Consider the following 21,437-nt stretch of genomic DNA (forward strand, 5'->3'; position numbering starts at 1 on the left):
AAGCCCGCAGCGGTGCCGCCCGGGTGCCCGGGCCGTGTGCGCGCACGCCCCGCTTGCCGCGGCCAACCCCCCCCCCCCCCCCCATCCCCAGCTCCGCCGCGGGCCGGCCCCGGGCGCGAAGGGGTTAATCAAGGCTGCCGGGCCCCCGCCGCCCCCTGACGTCAGCCCCGCGCTGCGCAGCGGCCGCGGGCGGTGCGGGGCTCGGTGCGGGGCTCGGTGCGGGGCTCGGCTCTGCGCGGCGGCGGGGGAGCGGGAGCGGGGTCCGCAGCCCCCGGCAGCATGTCCGCCGCGGAGCGGCAGCAGGGCAAGGTGACCAAGGACAGCGTCACCCTCCTGCCCTGCTTCTACTTCGTGGAGGTGAGTGGCCGCGCCCGGCTGCGGCTGCCGCGGGGTCGGTGGGCGCGGAGCCGGGAGCCCCCCCGGGCATCTCTTCCCCCGCCGCCGGCCGGTGCAAAAAGCCCCGCGGGCCGCGCTGCCCGGCCGCAGCCGGCGCCTGGAACCCCCCCAGAAGGAGGGGGTGCAAAGGAAGGAGGGGGTGCAAAGGAAGGAGGGGGTGCAAAGGAAGGAGGGGGTGCAAAGGAGCCCCCCCGCCTCGCAGCCCCTTTGGGGTGCGCAGCGTTTCTAGGGACCGCTCGGCGAAGGGAGGGGTCGCTGAGTGAATCCTGCGGTGCGCGGGGGGCAAGGTGCGTTTCAAGAAGGGCTGGCTTCTGGGCAAACGCCGCTCGCGATGCGGCGCTGGAATAAAGATCGCGTTTGCAAGGGGAGGCTTAGGAAAAGAGAAGCGTTCTCAAAACGGTAATCAGCGGCGTGTTTGTAGCAAGCCCTTGGATGATGCGCTTCCTCGAGCGGCGCTGGGAACGTCTGGTTTGGAAATGGAACGGGGTTCTCGGCGCGGCTTGGCGAGCAAATCCCGCTCTGGGCGCTGGGCTGGCGCAGGTGGGCTGGCGCAGGTGGGCCGGCGGAGGCACGGGCTGCCCGCTGCGTCGCTCGGAGGCGCCGAGCCCCCTGGAAAGGACCGGCACCTACGGGCTTCCGTAAGATCATGAGTAGACGCGGTTTGAGCTGAAGGAAGTTGGTGGGATGTGAATTTGTTTGATGGCACAGCTGTGAGAGGGAGGTGAAAGCGTTTTATGGATGGAGCAGGGTGTTGCGGGTGACCCCGCTCACAGGGAAGCGACCGAGGCGCTTTGAGGCACGGTGTAACCTCCCTCAGAGAGAGACTGTGAACGTAATGCGAAGAACTGAATGGTGACGTACGGTGTGAGTTAACTGTAACTGGTACGCTAAAGAAAAGTATAAAAATATATACGGCACTTCATGTATAATATACCAAAATATAACTACTGGGCGAAATAGAAAACAAAAATTCTTTTCTCTCGGGTGCACTTGAAGGGCTTTGGAGGTTCCCTAGGAGGTAGAAGGGGTCAGGTTGAGAAGGGACTTTAGGTAACAGCGGAGCGGCTCCGTCCCCGCGCTCCCGAAGCACCCGGCCATGGTTGGGAGCTGGCCCAAACGGGGAAGCTTTGCCGAGGCTGGTTGTACGGAGGCATCAGACACATCCTAGCAATGTTGCTAGGCCTGCTCGAGAAGAGTCTGTTGATGGAAGGTGCTTGCTGTGCCGTGTAATTTACGTTCGCTTTGCACAGGAGGGAGAGGTCAAGCTTGGAGGAGCCCCTAAAAAAAGGCAGGGGCTTCCTCATCTGTTCTGGCTTTGTTGTTTTGGGCGTAACTCTCATGCAGGGGACAACGTAGAGATCCTGCAAGACCCAACAGAACCGTGCTGTTTGGTGGGCTGCGCTTTGACCCGCGGCGAGATGGGATGAAATACGGAGCAGCAGCACGAAACGCCTGCCTGCTGCTCGAAAGAGTTGCCGTGTATAGTATTAATCGCATACTTGTAGTTCCCCTAGAAGCTCCCTGTAGCCCTTAGGAGGAATAAGGCAAAGGATTCTGCGAGCAGCCAAGAGCTTAGACTGAGCTCTGGGTACGGTTCCCACGTGAAGCAGGCGAGTTCTCCGCTCTGGTGTGGGCTCTAAAGACCTTCAGCAAGTCATGTACAGCTAGATCTAAAAAGAGGTGGAGATCTCCTCAACACCCAGCTGCTCGGAGAGGGAGTCAGAGTCCTCGCGTAACAGAATGGTTTCCTACTGAACTTCTAGGACTTGTATGTTGTTCGGTCATCGGAGCAGAGTCTAGAGCCCTTCTCCCCCAGGAGCGAGTTCTAATTACTGAGCCGCACGCTAATGGCCCCTCTTGAACTGATGAACGTGTAGGTATTTGGTACCAGTAAAAGCAACATCAAGAGAGAAAACTGACTGCAGTACACCTGAGCCTAAACATGGACTGGGAAGCCCTTTGGTGAGTTAGCAGCCCTCTCCCATTACACAGCAGGAGGATGTGAAACTATTTCCCACATTTTAGTTGAGTACTCAAATCACTTGAGCGCAAGGGTGACAACAACTCGTGTGATATTTAGAAAGAAACACTTAGCTTGTGTTACTTGCGTACACCCACCCTGTGCTTACCCACACGCGCGCTAATTCTGGGCAGGCTAGGAGAACGCCTTTCTAGCGCTTTGTAGCGCAGGCAGATGCCCGCACTTCAACAGCATCAGGAAAAGGACACGATGGCTTAGCTCCTTCCCTTGTGATTGGCTCAAGGAGAACCAAAGACTGAGTTGTACCTCGTAAAGAGGGATTTAATCAAAGACAGTTTAACTGCAACGAGAAGTTTGCAAGTGTGAGGGATAGAGGAGTCACCCGGTGTGGCTGACTGGCATTACTATGTAATATGGATTTCCTTTGTAGGCAGGAGGTAGTTCCTAATGCGACCCAACAACAGCCAACTCCTTAAAACCAAAACTTACCCACTTTAATTAAGGCTGTCTGAATTTTAAAGCTTTTACTTTCATGACTGGTGGTTGAATGGATGAAGGGAAACAGGCTTTCAACCTCTCTCCTCTGAATGCTGTCAATTCTTTTACCTTTTTTTATTTCTGCCACTCATTCCCTTTAATTTTCCGTGTCCCATTCATAGCAGACAGTCCCTCCCCACCCTGAATTGCAACAAAAAAAACATAGCACATTAAGTTTGCACCTTCAAACGAGAAAATTAGGGTTTGCTGTCATCCACTTTGCATCAAGACCTAGGAGGTCTAGGCCAAAGGAAAAGCAGATTGTTTAGAAAACACATTACAAAAAACTTCTGGTTTTTTTCCTCAAACACTAGACAAAAGGGAAGATGTGGGAGAAAGGGTGTTGGGTCAAGGAGGAAGTCAAAATTCCAAAGCGGTAGGGAAGAGATGTGTTCGTGTTATACAAATGAAATATATGATACGGTTCAAGAGTGAAAAAATGTCTGTAATAACTAATACAGTCCAGGCATGCAGATCAAGTAAAGACAGATTCTCTGCTTCAGAAGGACCTTGTCTTTAGAAACAGCAGCAAACAAATACAGTTCTGACACTGAGAAGATTAAGACCCTCAAGAACGTGTTACGAATAAGGCTAACTCCTGTAAACTAACGTGTTTGGTGGCAGCATCTTCCAGGATTGGCTAACATATGATTACGTAGAATGCGTGCAGGCCAGCTGATGGTTAACTTCAAAAGAAATACTCTGGGCCCGATTTTGGTTTCAGTCTAATTTAAGAATAATTCAGAATTTTACCAACAACAGCGTTAAAACATAAAGCCAATATGCCCCTCTTAGGATCAGTGTTACACTAGAGCTATTCGTCATCTACACAGGAAAAGCAAAAGGAGAATCAGGCTGGAGCTTTGGAACACATAGAAATGAAAAGGAAATAAAAAGACGGAGCTTCTGAAAAATGTGGATGGGTCATTCTCTAAAAACACGAGAGGCAAGCAAATGAGCATTATGAAATAAATCTTAACACATTTTCAATTATGTATTTTTCAAGTTTCATGATTCATAAAATAAAATAACTTGATGATTTTTCCTATGCATCATAAGAATGGTTTAGAGGTTATTTTAAAACACTGGCAATAATTCTGCTTAGCAGAGCCTCTGATGAGCACACGCTCCCGAGAGCTGCGTAGTTTTAGATTGCCTTGTGCATCACGCTTACCTGAAGCACGTGGTAATCAGCACTGCCAGGCGGTTTTGCCGGTTGTATTCCTAATTATGCTCGTGGCATTTTAGGATTCTGTAGACTGTATGGGTTACCCGAGCTTCATTTGCACAGCTGAGAAAGACAAAACTTGCCATGAAAATTCATAGTCCCTCTGGCCTAGTGGGAATTCATTTTCACGGTAAAAAGTCTACATGCCTCTGGGAGATATTGAAAATGAGTAATCCTGGAATAAGTTTTGCTTTTTGTTAACTGACTTTCTTTTCAGCGTATTCAGAGTATATCATAAGTATATTCACTTACAGAAGAAATACGGATGTCTTGCATTTTAATATGAATCTGGAAAACTTCCAGGGTTATGTAGTTTCTTCTTCCTGGCAGAACGGTCACACTTCAGAGGCAGGACAGACAGATGCATTTCTTCTTGGTGAAAGAAAATGACTGTCTTCACCCATGCTATCCCACTTCAAAAACTCCTGGTTTAAATCCTGGTTTCACAGAAGTCGTTTTGTATTTTGCCTTTGACTTCAGTGGCACTGTTGCTTCATCCGGTGCCCCGGATGTGGGAACGCAAAAGCCAAGGTGTTGTCAATCTGAGTGACATGATGCGCTTATTCTGCAGCTAAAATGTGTTATTGTGGCACAGCCTTCATCTCTTGGTTGCTTAACTTCCAGGGACTAAAATCAGAGAGAGACCTTTCACAATGTCCCTTGTACACTTCAATTTTTTTTCCTTACTTTGTCTTCTAGACTCTTGTGTATGATGCATGCATACAGATACAGGTGGCTTCTTTTTCTACATTTTCCAGAGCACAGCCAGGAGTTAATCATGCCAGGATTGTTTGGAAACACTTCTTTCAGTACTGGAAGACCGCTTATTTTTCTTGTTCCCCAAAGGAGCTGGAATTCTCACCAGCAGAAAGCACAAAGATCTGTTGTCATTGTAGGACTCCAGGCCGCAAAACGCAGGAGGTCATGGCCATCAGCTTCCGTTGAAATAAATGCATGCAGAGAATGTTCACTGTGTCTCAGCACCAGATGCTTTATTTCCTTTTGTTTCTAACATACACTGGCAGAGCTAGGTTTGAAACACCAAATGTTTGTACACATCACTTGGTAGCTTAGTGCCACTTCTCAGTCACATCTGGAATTTTTTCCAGCTATTCAGCCACGCATGACCCACCACATTTAAATTACGTACTTTTTCACCTGCAAGTCATGTATAGGTGAGACTGCAAGAGACACAAAAAGCCAAGGGAGTGCAGTGATTACAATAAGAGTAGAGGGAGAATAGGCTATAGGGCTAAACCTTTCCTCCTAAGTACAGGATGTTTGGGTCTAGTGTAAGAGTTAAACCATACCACTGTGTCTTGGAGGCACAGTGTAGTCGCATTTCTCTCTAGATGGGTTTTCTGTTATGCTTATATTAGCCTTAGGGGAAAAAAAAAAACAACAAAAAACCCCAACTGTAGAAGATGAAATTATCCCCATCCGGTGGAAGTAGCGTAATACTTTCCAAATACATTGCTTTTCCTCTCAAAAGAGTCAATGATGTGTGAGGGGAGGGGAAGAAGGAGAAATACACTTAACAGTCTGCTCATTGAGCTGTCCTTGTCATGTGGCTGACTCACAGAGGACAGATGTCAGGTTTGTTTACAGCAGTGCATTAGAGACCAGCATCCCCAAAATATTAAGGGGCTCTCTGAGGCCTGAGGAGGCTGCTACGCATTCAAAGCAGCTCTATAATTCATTGGCCAAGTCATCAACGTTACATCCTCAACATCGCTTCCATGCTTATGGAAGAGCCGTACAGCCTGCATACTGCCAGCTTTTAGCAGAAGATGAGCAGGGGAACAAAAAGGGAGGTGTCAGGCCTGTGCCAAGGCTGTCCAGGGAGAAGACATGCAAATGCCACATGTTGGATCTCCCTCTGTGTTTGGCTACTTGCTTGGCAAGTGTAGAGTTTGAGTAGTTGAGTTGAGGTTGAGTAGTGAAAGAAGGCCCTGCTCCCTTTTCAGTCCTGCACCATCCTGACCTAATGCCCCAGTAGTAAAAGGAGGCCTGAATACGTTAGAAATTAAAGGAGATTCATTTTTCCAAATGATTACCTCTTCCAAAAATTTATACCCCTCTCTGTGATTTTTCTTCTATGATTGTTAAAAATCTGTTACTCTGCAGCCAAAATTAATAAACAGCCTGTTGTGGAACCTGACGTACACAGGAGCTGAACCGTTAAAGTGTTGTATCTTGACTGATGATCTTGTCACTTCAAAGTTCAGGTTGTAGGAAGGGAGTTCAGAAGTGGCAAAATAGCATGGGAGTAAGCCACTGGAGAAGGGTTGGCACCCACAGAATGATTTTCTTTATGTATGGGAACCAGTGTGTTTTAGAGAGCAGAATAAATTGTTGTATTATGTAGGGATTGGCAGCTTTGTCCCCTAGAGATGGGGTTTTTGAGGAAACTTCTAGCTGAAGTTTGGTAACACTCTGACCCGAAAACAATCGCCTCTTTTTGAAGTGGTGTTGTTCTTGATTTGCCATAACCTTGCAGCAGGAGCATAAAAGAAGTTTCATAATCGGTACATGCAATATCCTAAATCTCATTGTTTGTAGTTATTCACTGATTATAACTAATCATTGATTTAATTAATAATCATAATTAACTGTAATTATAATAAATATAATGAATCATCAATTACATTTGAAGTCACACTGAAAAGAAATGCATTAATGGTATTTTTTGTGTTGTAAAATTTCTGCCTAAGGATTTGCTTTCTATGTCAGCACATACACTTAATCAAATAGAAATATTTAAAAAGTATTTTTAGATTATCCCTGCCTGAGAATATTTTTGTTAAACAATTTTTATTTTGTTGGTTTCTCCCTGTGTAATTGCTGCTTCACATACATTTATCAAAAAACCCCCGAATACGCACTTTTAGGATTACCATGCATTCAGCATGACTTTGAGATTTATGAAGTAAATAGGAGTTTTATCACTGATGTATCAGCTCTGGTTTTGGTCTTACACATACTGAGAGGTTCTCTATTAAGATTTGGCAAGAGATCAAGAGGTTTAAGGGGTTGCACAAAGATATTTGTTGTATTTCTGAAGCTAGACTCTAATTGGCAGTCACCAAACAATTAAATTAAACTCCAAAACCAATGCTGGAAATAAGGATAACTTAGTTTCCCAAAATGGTAATGATAATAGATTTCAATGACACCTGGGATTTGAAATTAAACTGTGAGTTGACATTAAATCCAATGGTGTTAAATCTAGGAGAAGAAAGTCCATCGTATCATGTCTCTGCAATTAGCTTCCACAAAACTTTGACAACGGTGAGGTAAAAATCCCTTAGAGCAAAGACCAGTTCCTTATGGCTTTGGGCCAGATGAAACCTGCATCCAAAAAAGGGGCAAGAAGCAGCAGATACTCGAGTTCAGAGAGAAAAGCAAAAAGCTTTTATACAGATGCAAACCTTAGACTTCTGAAAAGCCTGAATGCCTTCTCTTATAAGCCTGAGGTGTTTAAGAATTAAATTTAGAACATAAAAAAAACCCCCTACAAACCTGACTTTTAGGTCAAGCAAGTCCCCTGCTCTACAGCCATCCTGCGCTTAGTACTGTCTCTCAAAAGTCCTCATGCCAGCCCAGTTTGCGATGCATTTGAGCTTGTCCTTGGTCTTAATCCCAGCCCTGCACAGCAGTCGCACTGAGGGTGAAGGTGCAGCGCTGGTGTGCCTCAGCGGGAGCCATGGGGTCTCCAAACCAAGAGAACATGGCAGAATTTGGGCTGCTACCATTTCTTCTTCCTGACCTATTTCTGGAAGGCATTCAGTCATAGTCATGACCTCAGCGTTCATTCCTGTCAGGATAAGAGACCTGTCCTCCTTCCATTCGCTCCTGTCTTTTGTGAATCTCACAGCAAAGTACAACAGGACAACAGCCAGGGCGGCTGAAAGCTGCAGTCGCTGTTAGTATTTGGCTAAGAACAGGAATACCTTGTCTCCTCCAACCCACCACAGCCCTCTTTTTTGTCTCATCCATCTGTTGTGCCTTGTCATTTAGACCATGAATTCTTTGGCACAAGGACTGACATTTATGGTACATTTTAATAGAATCTTCCACAATGCCACAGCCTTGCAGCGCAAACACAACGTAGGTATTAAATAGCCTATCCTTCTCCCAAGTACTTGGCTGGTATTTTTTCCATGGGGAGAAACCGATGGCATTCATTTGCTATCTCTTTGAGGCAATCCTGTTTATTTACTTGACTGCTTACAAAGATTCCCCGATTCCCAGAAAACAAGAAAAACACCAGGAGGCAGCTCCTGTGCTCAAGAACTCCTTGCTTGCTGTGGAGGGGTTGCAGAACGACCTAAGGATCTAAGAATTTCCTGGCCATCCAAGCCTAAAAATTATTTACAATATATAAAAAGATCCAAATAGCGTATCAGGCATCCCTTAACCCTTTTGGCAGGTGGGCTAGTCACACTGTCTTTATTCTGCATCTGGCTAATCATGGCTTGACTGAAAGCTACATATGTACAGCTTCTCTCTTTTCTGCCTGTCTTTTATACAGGCGGGTAAAACTAACCAATTCCACAGCCTTTGTATTTGCATCCAGTCTCAAGGAAAACCACTCAAGTCACTCTGGCCAGCACACTGAGCAGTGACTTCAATATTCAACTATAATTACAAGAGAGGCATTTCATTTTTTCCCCCCTACTTAGCCTGACTGAAATACAGCCCAGGCTAATCACTTTTGTAACCCACATTTACAGAGCGTCTGCTGGTAGCAGCCAACACAGGATCTGGATACGAGTTCGCGATAAGAGGTAACGCCTGTAGCGCTTCTTAGCAAAGCACAGAGAGGTCACACAACTGCAGCCTACAAAACAGGTTCAGACATTCGAGTACATGGCACTCCGTGACTGCACTCTCACAAAGCCCAGGGTTTTGAAGATGTTATTCTCCTGAAGATAAATATGGACTCTTTGCTTAGTTAAGTGCTGGCAAATATAAGAGTTAGATATCGAACTGCCAGTGTGCAGTGTTAGAGAAAGCAAATTTACGGAAGCTTTGAATGATGTCTGTATCCAGTTGCATATTCTTTCAAGGTAAGAGAGAAACAGGGGCGGGGTGGGGGGGTGTGTGTGCTTATTTCTTGCCTTTCTTTTGGTTTGAGCCTCACTGTCTCCATGGTGTCATTTAAGAAACCATCAATATCTGATTGCTACTGCCTTGCCTGTAACGCTTGCAGAGGGAGTGTGGCTTTAGTGAAGCTTTGATTATTTGGAAATTCTCCAAGGGGAGGGAGCACCTTGAATTAGAAATGTAGGGCTCTGCAGAGAGACCCTGTGGAATAGTAAAGTTAAAGGTCCTACATTTTAACTCAAGAGCAAGCAGTTCAGTATTTCCTTCAGAACATCAGGTTGTGTGCCTGGTGAAAGGCTGGAGACAAAAGTCAGTGCCCCAGATGCTGAGCTGTCCAAAGGGCAACCTTGTGCTATTTAGGGTTCCATCCACTCCAGTAAGATTTTCCTACTAAGGCTTGGCCTTCCACTGCCCCATTTGCAACCTCTGCTGTCATGCCAGACCTGTATCCCTGTGTTACAGAGGGTGCACTGTGGAGTTACAGGTGTAGGATAAGAGATGGGGCATATGCTGGTACTGGAGACCTCAAGGCTATAAACAACTCACCCAATGGTCAGATAAAGAAATGCAGGACTGCAGCTGGCAAAACTGATTTTAGGGGTAACAAAGAGTACAAAGAACAAGCATGCAACATATGTAAACCATGCCACATATAGTAAATTGGGATGTAATGTGAAAAGACAGACCAAAAGAGAAAGAGCAAGGTGTAAAAGTGCATTAGCAAACATTAAAATGGACCCAAGTCATTCATAGAGTGAGGAAGAATCACCATCAACATCATACTGCTCCTGACAAAGGATTTGGGATGCGCTACACTACACAAATGACCATAAGTAGCTCATTTTATACGGAATAACTACTTGTTACTACTAGATATAGATACAAAAATCATGCAGAGTTGTACCATACAAAGATATGTGAAAGTAAAACAAATTAGGCATAGCCTAATTTCTATGGTCATTAGAAAAACTGCTGTTACGATTAAACCAAAAAAACCCCAAAGCTGTAGGCAGGTCAGGACAAGATGAAGCATGTTTGACAAGCCCCAGTCCTGAGTCAAACTCAGTACAAAATCTGTGGCTGCTAAGTAGCAATGACAATACTGTACTTAGTGGGCTACAGGTTCCTCTTTTCATGCATTTGAAGCCATGGAAAACTAATCATAGGGAAGTTTAACAGAAGTGTTTCCATCTACCTGGGGGTGCCCCAGCAGGTTACGGGGTAGCCAGCTTGCGGGTTTGGGGCAGGACCAGCGTGGCTTCCATGTGTGGGCTATATCATATGACCAATAAGAAATTGTGCTGGCACTGTGGGTTCTGGATAATCTTAATAATCTTCTCCCAAGTAGTTAGCAATAGGACAAGAGGAAATGGGCTCAAGCTGCGCCAGGGGAGGTTTAGATTGGATATTAGGAAAAATTTCTTCATGGAAAGGGTAGTCAAGCATTGGAACAGGCTGCCCAGAGAGGTGGGGGAGTCCCCATCCTTGGAAGCGTTCAAAAAACGGGCAGAGGTGGCACTTTAGGATGTGGTTTAGTCTAGTCTACCCTTGATTGGTTTAGTGTGGACTTGGTAGTGTAGGTTAATGGTTGGACTGGATGATCTTAAAGGGCTTTTCCAGCCTAAACGATTCTCTGCTTCTGTGATTTAATCCTCAGAAGTAAACCAGGAGCACCCCAAAATGGCCCCAGCAGCAATCACAGCGTGTTCCACAGAAGAGTGATGGGCAACCTATAGAACCGTTGTCTCCCACCTCTGACCTCCTCTCACAGCCATCTCTTCTTTTAGTTCTCTGCCATATGTGGTACATGGCTTGTGGCTCTTGGCCAGGAGGAAGATTTGTTACATATCCCATCAGTTCAGGGAAGTTATTGTGCTACTGAATGCTCTTTTGGTTTGTCCTGCACTGTGTAACATACAGGAGGTTTTCACCTCTTATTTTTCTCCTTACAAGATCTCGAGGTATTTACATCCTTGTTGAGCTCTTGGGAATAGAGATCATCTTTTCTCATGCTTGGACAATTCCTAGCTCAATACAGCAAAATCTTTTTAAATATTAATAACATTAATTATTATTAATAGCAAAGTCCTATAGCTTAATAAAGGCTCTTAACTTACAGTTTAAGAAAATAACAGGAGGAAAAAGAAAAAAATCTTTTTTTAAAAGACTAAATAAGCCCCAAATCAAACCTTTACAGCAGCTGTGTTGATTACGGTCCTGACTTTAAGACTCTAGGCCAAACAGACAAGTGGTCACACTTGGGTCAAACTCTACATTTACAGGTCTAAATTACAAGCTAAACAGGGATCTTTCTCCATTAGCCAACCAAGGAAGCAAGAGTATAAAGACTTATTAGTCAAGATACGTGAACTGAGGTTGGGGGTTTTATTATTCTAATTAGGAACAGGAAAATTCCTATTCCATTTTGTAATTAAAACAATACACATTCTACCATCTAATTATATTTGACATTTTCAAGGTGTTGGGAGCTGAAGTCTATAATTACAGAACTACTGCTGCCTTAAGCAGAACACTCCATAAATATTCATCTATTAAATAGCCAGTTATACTGTTTAGAAGACTTTAGAAACGTTAGACTTTTAGAAGACACATTTTATATTTGTATATTAGAAAAAGATAGGAAGAAAAATGTCCTGTGGGATCTGACATGCTGTATATAGCAAATTGACTATAAACCTATTAATTAGTATTGTAAGCAGTTACGTTGGAGATTCATAGCCCTTTAGAATTATTTCTTTTCTTTTAGCAGAATGGATAATTACAGTCAGAAATAATATGGGAGTCCTGTAGTGAAGTCATAAGACAGTAAAATGCAATTCTTACGATTCCTTGATTTTGTAATTAACAATAAAATTATAGCTTACATACAGTAGTTTTAAAAAAAAAAGGTATCTACATCTTTTTAGTGTCTCACAATAAGGTATCACTTCATGTATCACCTATTTCTGATAGTTCAATATTGCCATTTAAAACAGTTCCCTGCCTAAGAATACCATAATCAAAGTAGAGGTGGACTTGTGGGTAATGCAGAGCCTGTTGTTCAAGGAGAAGCTTTCCTTTTCTTGGCATTAGAGAAACGGAAAAACACACAATGACGATGAGACTCGGAGTGCAAGGTGCGCTATGAGTCTGCCTGCTCTGCATTTCCATTCTAGGAAATGAACCTTTGGGGACGTCTAGATAAAAGGTCCCAATTTCTGAAAAGAAGGGCAAGAGGCACGTTGCCTGTTTTGTCCGTTTAGCTCAGTGGAATGGGTTTGTGTCCTGTTACAAGATGCTCTGCCCCATGGGACCCGGACCCTGGCGAAGTCATGAGGTATGACTTTCAAATAGTTAATAATAAAAGACATTGCAGACGTTTCAAGAGTTAAATGCTGTGCAGAAGTGGAGTTGCAATACGCGTGAGCTCAAATGCTGTGCAGAATTTCAGCGTCCCAGCAAGAGCAGCAGACAGTCGGTGCAAGCTCCCCGCAGAGCAGGGCGGCGTGCGCCGTGCCAGCCTTCTGGTCAGGAGGCCCCTTGTCCCAAACAGCTCCACAGGCTGCGCAGGCGGGTGTGGAGAGGAGGGCACCCAGTTCCACAACAATCTTACTTATTCCCGGAGTACCAAGACTTTATGGAAGTCCTCTTTCATCCCTGCACATCTGTATAATGACTAGAAACACTCTAGCCCACGATGACCGATGCATTATAGTCAATCAGGGACTGCATCCAGCAGGAAGTGAAAAGGAGTAGGATATGATGCATCCAGGTAAAGAACTGGACTTCCTCCTGCGATGGGCAGGAAGCAGGACTCAATTTAGTTACGTTGTATACAATTATCCCATACATATTATATGTCATACATATCATAGTTATATTATACATTACGTATTCATGTAGGATGTATTATAGAATCATAGAATCGTTTAGGTTGGAAAAGACCTTTAAGACCATCCAGTCCAACCATTAACCTACACTACCAAGTCCACACTAAACCAATCAAGGGTAGACCAGACTGAACCATGTCCCCAAGTGCCACCTCTGCCCGTTCCTTGAACACTTCCAGGGATGGGGACTCCACCACCTCTCTGGGCAGCCTGTTCCAATGCTTGACCACCCTTTCTGTAAAGAAATTTTTCCTAATATCCAACCTAAACCTCCCCTGGCGCAGCTTAAGCCCATTTCCTCTCGTCCTATCGCTAACTCCTTGGGAGCAGAGCCCAACACCCCCCTCCCTGCCCCCTCCTGCCAGGCAGCTGCAGAGAGCGATCAGGTCTCCCCTCAGCCTCCTCTTCTCCAGGCTGAACACCCCCAGCTCCCTCAGCCGCTCCCCACCAGCCCTGTGCTCCAGACCCTTCCCCAGCTCCGTTGCCCTTCTCTGGACACGCTCCAGCACCACAATTTTACATATTGTGTATGTTATATGCTATACCTAATATGTATATGCAATACAGTGAGTGCAAATATACATCCATGTTTGGGGTTTTTTTTTATATACACATACACATATATACACACATACTACTTACTGAAGCAAACTTGCTAGATGCCTGCTGTTATTTCTGTAATGCTCATAGCACTTAGCGATTCCAATACACATTCCCTCCCTTCCTACATAATCACAGCCTCTCTGCTCTGCGGCGTTACAATGCAAGCAGCTTGAACACAGATAACCAGAGAGGCAAAATTCTTCCATTCTCCGCCTTCTACAGATTTCGCTTAGAACCCTTTGAAGATACAACTCACCCTCTTCAAATCTGTCTTTCAGCACATCAAAGCTAAGCCGTTCTTTTCAAGCAAAAACTAAGTCGTATTAAAAAATCTTTCAGTGAAATTTAGCTAGAACCCTCCTTCTCTGACTACCCAGAATTACATTTTATGCACAAAAAGTCTGCATTTTAAAAGCCTGTTTAAAAATCTGAAAATGGCCAGTTAATGCAAGAAACCATTGTCCCTCTGCCATATATAGCAGGTTTTATACATCATTCTTCCAATATACATATTTATCCACTTTTACCTCTGCTTTTTTATTCCATTGTAGAATGGGATGAATGACATTGATTTTATCAATCAGTTATTTTTGTAAACGTGTACTGAGCATTGCAAGAATAATATAATCTAAGTATGCCCGAAATTATGTTAGGACCACCCCTGTTTCTCTTGATGTGAGGTGCTTGATGTAAAAGAGGAGGGTTTTTTTTCTCAAGAGGTGTGACACAGCCTTATCAGATTTTTATGATTCTATCTAAGTGAATCTATTTAGTGGTTGCAAGCTTTTACTTTTCAGCTGCAGCTAACAGTGAGGAAAAGTCAATGTGATTGCCATCTTAAGAAGAAGAATAAGAAAAGGAAGCAGATAGGCAGTTCACATCATATTATCCATAGGTACCTCCATTGCAGGGGAGACCCAGGGAAGGAGTCATTGCGTCTCGGCGGAGGAGCAGGCAGTTGTTCTAATGTTGCCTTGTTCAGCGAGGACTCTGGGAAATAACAAAAAAACATTTCTGAGCATTTACTAAGAGGATACAGAGAGCAATCACATGCTGCTGGTCACCTCGGAATGCCCCGATGCCTTTTTGCTATTTCTTCTCTTGAACGGCGTCCTTCCACAGAGGCTTACTGGTTGAATCTGTGCTTTCAGGAGCTGGTGGCAAGCTGGGGTGAATTTATCCCCCGAGGGGCCAACTTCGCTCTTAAGAAATTATTATGAGTAATTGCGAAGGGTAAAATCACTAAATAGCTAGAGGATGAAAGAATTGTGAACCATAGTCACCGTGGTTCTAAACAGACTGGGTCTTGCCAAAGTTAATTGCTTTTTTTGATAGAATTACAAAATGAATGTGCGAAGGCAGAGCAGTGTATTAGCACATATTTCGAGTCTAGGGAAGCGCTGGATACTGTTTTTCATTAACTGTTACTTTGAAACTTAATGCAAACTGGCTTTGATTAAACACTGTCATAGACATGACAAGAGAGCTGCCAAAGGACCAAACAGGGTGGTGATGAACAACAGAACACTGAGGCCTCACATGGGACTGCAGTCCTGGTACTTCCTTTTCAGAAAAAAAAAAATCAAAGTTTGTCTATTACTGTTTCATAGATGAAAAGGCTAAATTATGTGAGCTGAAGATGGGATTGGGTGTTTTGACTAGCTTGGTAGACAACAGGGTTATTTGATATCAACTGAATAGTATCATCTCTCCAGAGAATTAATTATTTAAAGACGGTAAAATGGATATGACAAGGAGCAGTGAGATGTAAATAGCACACATCACAAAGATTTATTAACAGACTACGTTGTCTTTGCAAAAGCATTGCTATTCCATTTCCAAACAGTAATTTGCTGCTTTCTTCTCTTCTAGTTGCCCATATTGGCATCTTCTGTTGTTAGCCTCTATTTTCTTGAACTTACTGATGTCTTCAAGCCAGTTCACTCTGGATTTAATTGCTATGACAAGAGTCTGAGTATGCCATACATTGAACCTGCGCAAGAGTCTGTTCCCTTCTTGATGTTGCTTAGTCTGGTTTTTGCTGGACCATCAATTACGGTAAGTTTGAGGTGCCACTGGCACTTGTTAAAGATTTTGAACAGCGCTTCAGTTGGCATAAAGAAAATAGCTCCTCTGGTTTCAGTTAGGCTGCAGGGTGTCATCCAGGCTAATTACCTTAGGATTTTAAATTCATCTTTTATTCTTCTGTAACAGAAGGAGACACACTCCTTAAAACATTCCCTGTAGCGCTTCATCTACTCGCACTGTCCTGGTTGCGGGCATTAACGTTAAGAAACAGCACCTACTGTGTGTGAGAATAGCTTGAATCATTTTGTTATGCTGTGCGAATTTTTGAACTTTTACAGACAGGACATCTGAGATACACCAAAAATTCAAGATTTTGTTGGAAAAGGAAGCCTTTCATTTACAGCCCTGAACATGCCACTTTTGTTAGAATGGGCTTTATTCAGCCAGCAGGTATATCAGCTGTGTCAGTGAAATCAATTACACACTTTCCTAAATAGCACTGGGACTCCTAAATTGCGAGGTAGTCATTAAGAGCAGGCAAAAGGAGGCTGGTTTAATCATTTACCCAAAGGGAGGCGGTGATTTCAGCAGAACACAAATGTCCTGTCAGAATATGAGCAGTTTGGTCACTATTTTACGGAAAAAAAAATATCAATTGTGTGATACCGGTGAGTACCGTCCCTGCTGGAATTGCTGTGTCAAATTAAAATGAAATCTAAAGACTACCTTTCTGTATATACTAGAGGAAAGTCATTGTGTCTGATTTTAGGCAGCTCAGATAGGAGCCTTATTCTCACACCACTCCTTTTTGGCAAATGGAGAGAGAAATTCACCTTGAGTGGGTGATTCCTGAAAAGCTGAATCAACCTTCTGCAAGGGTCCCTTCTCTCCCTGGACAGCAATGACGGCGCATCTCAGGCACTTCTCTAAGGCCAGCTGCAAATGTATCTCTGCTGACAGCTCCTCTGAATTCCCTTAAATTCAGCCAGATCGTTACTTTTGTAATACTAGCCAATTTGCAATTACAAAATCTATAAAATGGGGTGCCCATATAAAAATCATCAAGGGCTGTTCTCTCTGCTTTCCAGGATGTTTTTTTGTTTATTTCTCTTTTTTAAAATGGAACTCTTCTTACCGTGTTTGATTTTGGTTGCTTTAGAAGCCATTTGAAGGGTTTGCACAACCATCAGGCTGAAAATTGTACTCATTTAGGAACTGGGAGCTAGGACTCTCAGTGTTCCTGGTGCAGACGCTTCCAGCAAACACCAAATACTGCGATAAAAACAAACCTTGTTGGCATTGCAGTTTGGCTGGGTTTCTTAAGTTTAGACAGTGTTTCTGATAATAACGAAGTGGACTTTCCTGAAACAACCATAGAAGGAATCTATATAGGCTCACTTGGGCCACAGTAGAGGCGTAAGAGCTGCTGTTTGCTTCAGAGGGTTTATGTCAAGCCTGGGTAATACCAAACACCTTCAACTGAGATGAAAGGTGCCCATTTCATTACAGAGTGTTTGGTAAGGGCTTTCATTACAGCTGAATTATTTCAGCGTTGCATGAAATTTTGCAATAGAAAATGTTATTCTTGCTTGAATCACTCTCCTACCAGTAGTACAGACAACTAAGCAAAACCATGCCATGTGAGGAACTCAAACCCACACGTGAGCATGCCTATCAAACATAAGATCAGTAAAGAAGGTAAATCCTGTAGCTTCAAAGTACAGCTGCTTAAAAGCTGCAAGCCCTAGGAAGGTGTAGTTCATTTTTAATTGAGCATGAACGTGATGCTTGTATTAGTTGGAGAATGGGCTCTGATAATGTGAAATACACAACCTCCTTCAATAAAAGGCACTGAAGATGGTGTAGAGCATCAGCTCTTTATTATTCAATACCACTTCTGAAGTAAAAAAACAGGGTTTTTTTGGTCCAATTCTCCCCTTTTTCTTTGGAAAAACAGGCCAATGAAGCTCAATGCAAAAAGATTACAATTGTGCAAATGTCATCTTGTAGAGTTTAGCGTTTTATAATTTAGTTTTCATTAACATTTCAAAGAATTACACACTGTATAAAACCTGTAAGATATAGAAAAGAAAGCGTGAGCTGTGTGAGGAATTGAGGCTCTCCAGTAACGCAGCATATGCTAGCCTCTGTCTGCAGTTCAGGTACTTACTGCAGCATGAGCTAGAAGGTCATCAAGAGTCAATAAAATACAGCTGTGATTAAGCCACAGTTTAAATATTACCAAAGAGTGTAAATAAAAAATTAAAAAAACCCATGGGGGTGGGGGAGAAGACAAGCAAACTCCAGTCTCAATCCCTCCTTAAAGCCTTATATAAATATTAGAATAGGACTTACTTTTTTTCTACATTGTTTTTCTTGATATACTCCGTTTTTCCCCAAGACTGGGGAACATATTCAATCTATTCACTTTATAGTAAATTTTTTTACAACAAATCTAGCATTTTGTAATTTATTTTCCAAAGCCATTGTTACAGAAGGATCTGTGTGGATATGAAGCTTTATGGGTTTTTTTTGTATCCTTTGGGTTTTTTTGCTTGTTGTTAGTGAGCAGCAACTGCTTTTAACCAGGTCTGTTCTGTAGCCCTGAAGTGCTACAGAAAATCACTACCTGCATTATTGATGTATGTCTTACAGCTTGTGGCATATATGAAATTTTCTATATGTATTTGTAAACCACAGGAGACTTCAGTGTGGAACAACTGGGCTTGTATGAAATCACTAACATGGATATTTTGTGTCTGGAATATAGATAGACCTGAATTGCAACATGACTTCCATTTGCTTTAAAGAACTCAATCTGATCTTCTGGCATATTTTCACTCTAGTTATTCATTCAAAAATGTTAGGACCAGTTATTTAATCATATCAGTGTAGGTTCAAACCCTTTATCAGTGACTGACTAAAAACCTACTTAAAGGTAACAATGTGCTTTCTAACAGAGATTGCCAGGAAATTAGATCACATTGATTTGGGAAATCAATTAGCAAGGAGAGAAATTCCTGCTGGCAGTTTCAGTCCTGCTGCCTCTTCTACTGTAGGAGTTTGTTTCCTTGGAAATACCAGCCTCTGAATTTTCCTTGACATAGGCCTTGCTGTTTCCCAATTTTCTCCTCTACACACAAGCTAATCCATCTCTCTGCTGTTTTTCCCTATGCCAGACATTCCCTAGAGCTTGGCTAAAAACTATCAGAGTTTCTCTGTTTTTTAAGTTCAAAATACTTTCTCCGGGAAGTTTGAGTTGTAAGTGGACCAAATGGAGACAGATAATAGCGACCATAGTTCTCATATAAGTAAAATTCCTTAAATAACCCTTGCCACTGACTTTTCCATGTAATGAGACAACCTTCACTACCTCAATTTTTCTGGCAAAGAAAGGAAATTTCAATTTATTAACCCTTTAGCTAAAGAAGAGTTAGACTAAGCTCGTCTGTTGTATCTCCCTTCTCCTAGGGTGAGGGGTCTTAGCATGGACAAACGTCACTGGTAATTACAGCAGGTTCAGCATAGTTCAGATGCTTTAGCATCTCACTGCATTGTAAGCTTTGTGCATTGCAGATATTAGTTTTCAATGGATAGATAAGGTGAACCTCCTCTTAGTGGTGGGAACTGCCTCATTCATTTCAATATTTCAGCCCAACCCTTATGCTGAACTCTGTACAAGCCCTGTACAGATTTCCAAGTTGTTGCGCTATTTAACAAGGAAACCAATCAAACATGAGACTGCAAATGTATAAATGGATCTGGATTTTCCAGCAAGTAACACCATTTTTCATTTATAGTCTTCTCCTTATTTCTATTATAAACTCTCGTCTAGGGCTTCAGTCATCATCTGTTTTGCTTGGTGTGTTCAGAGGGACCATAAGGACAGAACTTTTTCTACTGCTGTGGATCTGGTTAAAACCCAAGCCAAATTAAACAAATACAGAAGAGCAGGCTGCCGCGTAATTAGAAGCTGCTTGGGATTGCTAGGCTTGAGGCCAAGACTGAGTGCTAAAACCACCTCAGGAGCACTAAGATATTGCAGTGGATCTGGATTATTTTAGGGGCGAGATTTTCTAATTATTACGTTTTCATTGTAGCAGCATCAGATTTCAGCTGTGGATGAAGACCCCGGTCCCACTGAGCACTGTATGCTGCATGCCACTTGCATTTCGTTTCAGCGCCGCCTTCTTGCCTGCCCTCGCTCAGGCTAAGTTGCATTACTGAATGTTTACATATTGATACAAATCTTTTAGAGGCGAGTACGCGTCAGTGGATGACATTGGTTGTGCTGTAGTTATGTTTCAGCCCTTTAAATTCAATCAGCGTCTTCTGAGTAACTGCTACATTTAATTTAACGGCTCCTTTGTCATTGCAGATAATGATAGGAGAAGGAATTCTCTACTGTTGCCTGTCCAAAAGAAGAAATGGGATTGGAACAGAGGCCAATATTAATGCAGGAGGATGCAACTTCAATTCTTTTCTTAGAAGAGCTGTCAGATTCGTTGGTGGGTTTCAAATGTTAGTCACAAAGAGCTTTCCATGTACATTCAGTTTTCACCATGCAGGTTTCCTTCTCTGAAACAGCCTTTCAGAACAGTGCAGGGCTGTCACTGGCATAGACCTTCTTGTGCCAGAAAATGCAAGAAGAAACTGTCAAATGGAGCTACAGAGCAGCCCCATATTCAGCAATGCAGCATCTACATTCTCTGTTTTCCCTTTCCTCTCCTTTGCTATTGTCAGTGTTTCTAAAAGAATAATTTGGTTTTTCTTCTCTGCCTGCCTTGAGCTGGCTCCCTTTTAATGGTTTCACCGTATAGCTTCCCCTCCTGTCTTCAGTGCATCAGAAGGATTCAACCCACCTGACACAGCGTTCAGCATGACAGTAAAAATTTGTCAGAAACTGTCAGTAGATTTGACATTGTTTTTCTGGGATGTGTTTATCTGCCTCTTGAAAAAAGGGCTAGAATCTAGCAACCTAATGACAGAGAGGAACATGTTGAATTGTTTTATTTTACTTTGGTTTAATTGTCATTTATGAAAACTGAACCTGAAGAGGCAACTGGACTTTGTTCCCCTTCTTACAGTTCATTTCCCCTGCCAATGAGTGGCTAAAGGAAAGGTTTTCTCTGTTCCAGAAATCTTGCATGAGGGAGGGCAGCCTAGGCACAGATGACCTGCAGGACAGCAGACTGAAAACGTGGTAGGAGGACTGTACGCGAGGTTTCTGTAGCCTGGCTAGCAGGGAGGCAATGACAGGAGAGGTTGTACGCTCTGTGACCAGCAGAGCATCCTCTTAAGAGCCGCAGTGAGGAAGTGAGCAGAGGGGATGGGAGGTTACGACGTCGGCAAGGAGGACTGTAAAGATACGCCATGCGCTCCACTTCTCCTCTACGGCATCCCATTCCGTCACCAGAAAAGACAAGTCCAAAGATGCATGAATTTAATTCTTGATTCCTGCTCTGAATTCGCAGTTTCTTTCATATTTTAGTGACTTTAGCATTCTTTCAATTTTAAGATGAAAAATAAATTTATTTATATGAATAGAAGTAGGGGATAAGAGGTAAGTCTTTAGGGGAAAAGCAGTTGAAAATGCTCAGCAAAACAACTGCATTTACTTCAGCTGCCTTATGAATTTGGCATTATTAACCAGACAGAAACATTG

The 21,437-nt window shown here is 43.3% G+C and overlaps 1 protein-coding gene across 2 annotated transcripts in view; it reads left to right on the forward strand.

The window, feature by feature from the left end:
- Nucleotides 1-279: 279 nt before the first annotated feature.
- Nucleotides 280-21,437, forward strand: part of PLPPR4 (phospholipid phosphatase related 4) — a 32,195-nt gene continuing 11,037 nt past the window's right edge. For both annotated transcript variants that reach the window (XM_075711135.1, XM_075711136.1), the window contains exons 1-3: nucleotides 280-357; nucleotides 15,617-15,802; nucleotides 20,151-20,280. In XM_075711135.1, the coding sequence (XP_075567250.1) occupies nucleotides 280-357; nucleotides 15,617-15,802; nucleotides 20,151-20,280 (394 nt within the window). The remainder of the gene's footprint in view (nucleotides 358-15,616; nucleotides 15,803-20,150; nucleotides 20,281-21,437) is intronic.

The sequence above is a fragment of the Pelecanus crispus genome, chromosome 5 (assembly GCF_030463565.1).
Source record: "Pelecanus crispus isolate bPelCri1 chromosome 5, bPelCri1.pri, whole genome shotgun sequence".
NCBI classification, from domain to species: domain Eukaryota; kingdom Metazoa; phylum Chordata; class Aves; order Pelecaniformes; family Pelecanidae; genus Pelecanus; species Pelecanus crispus.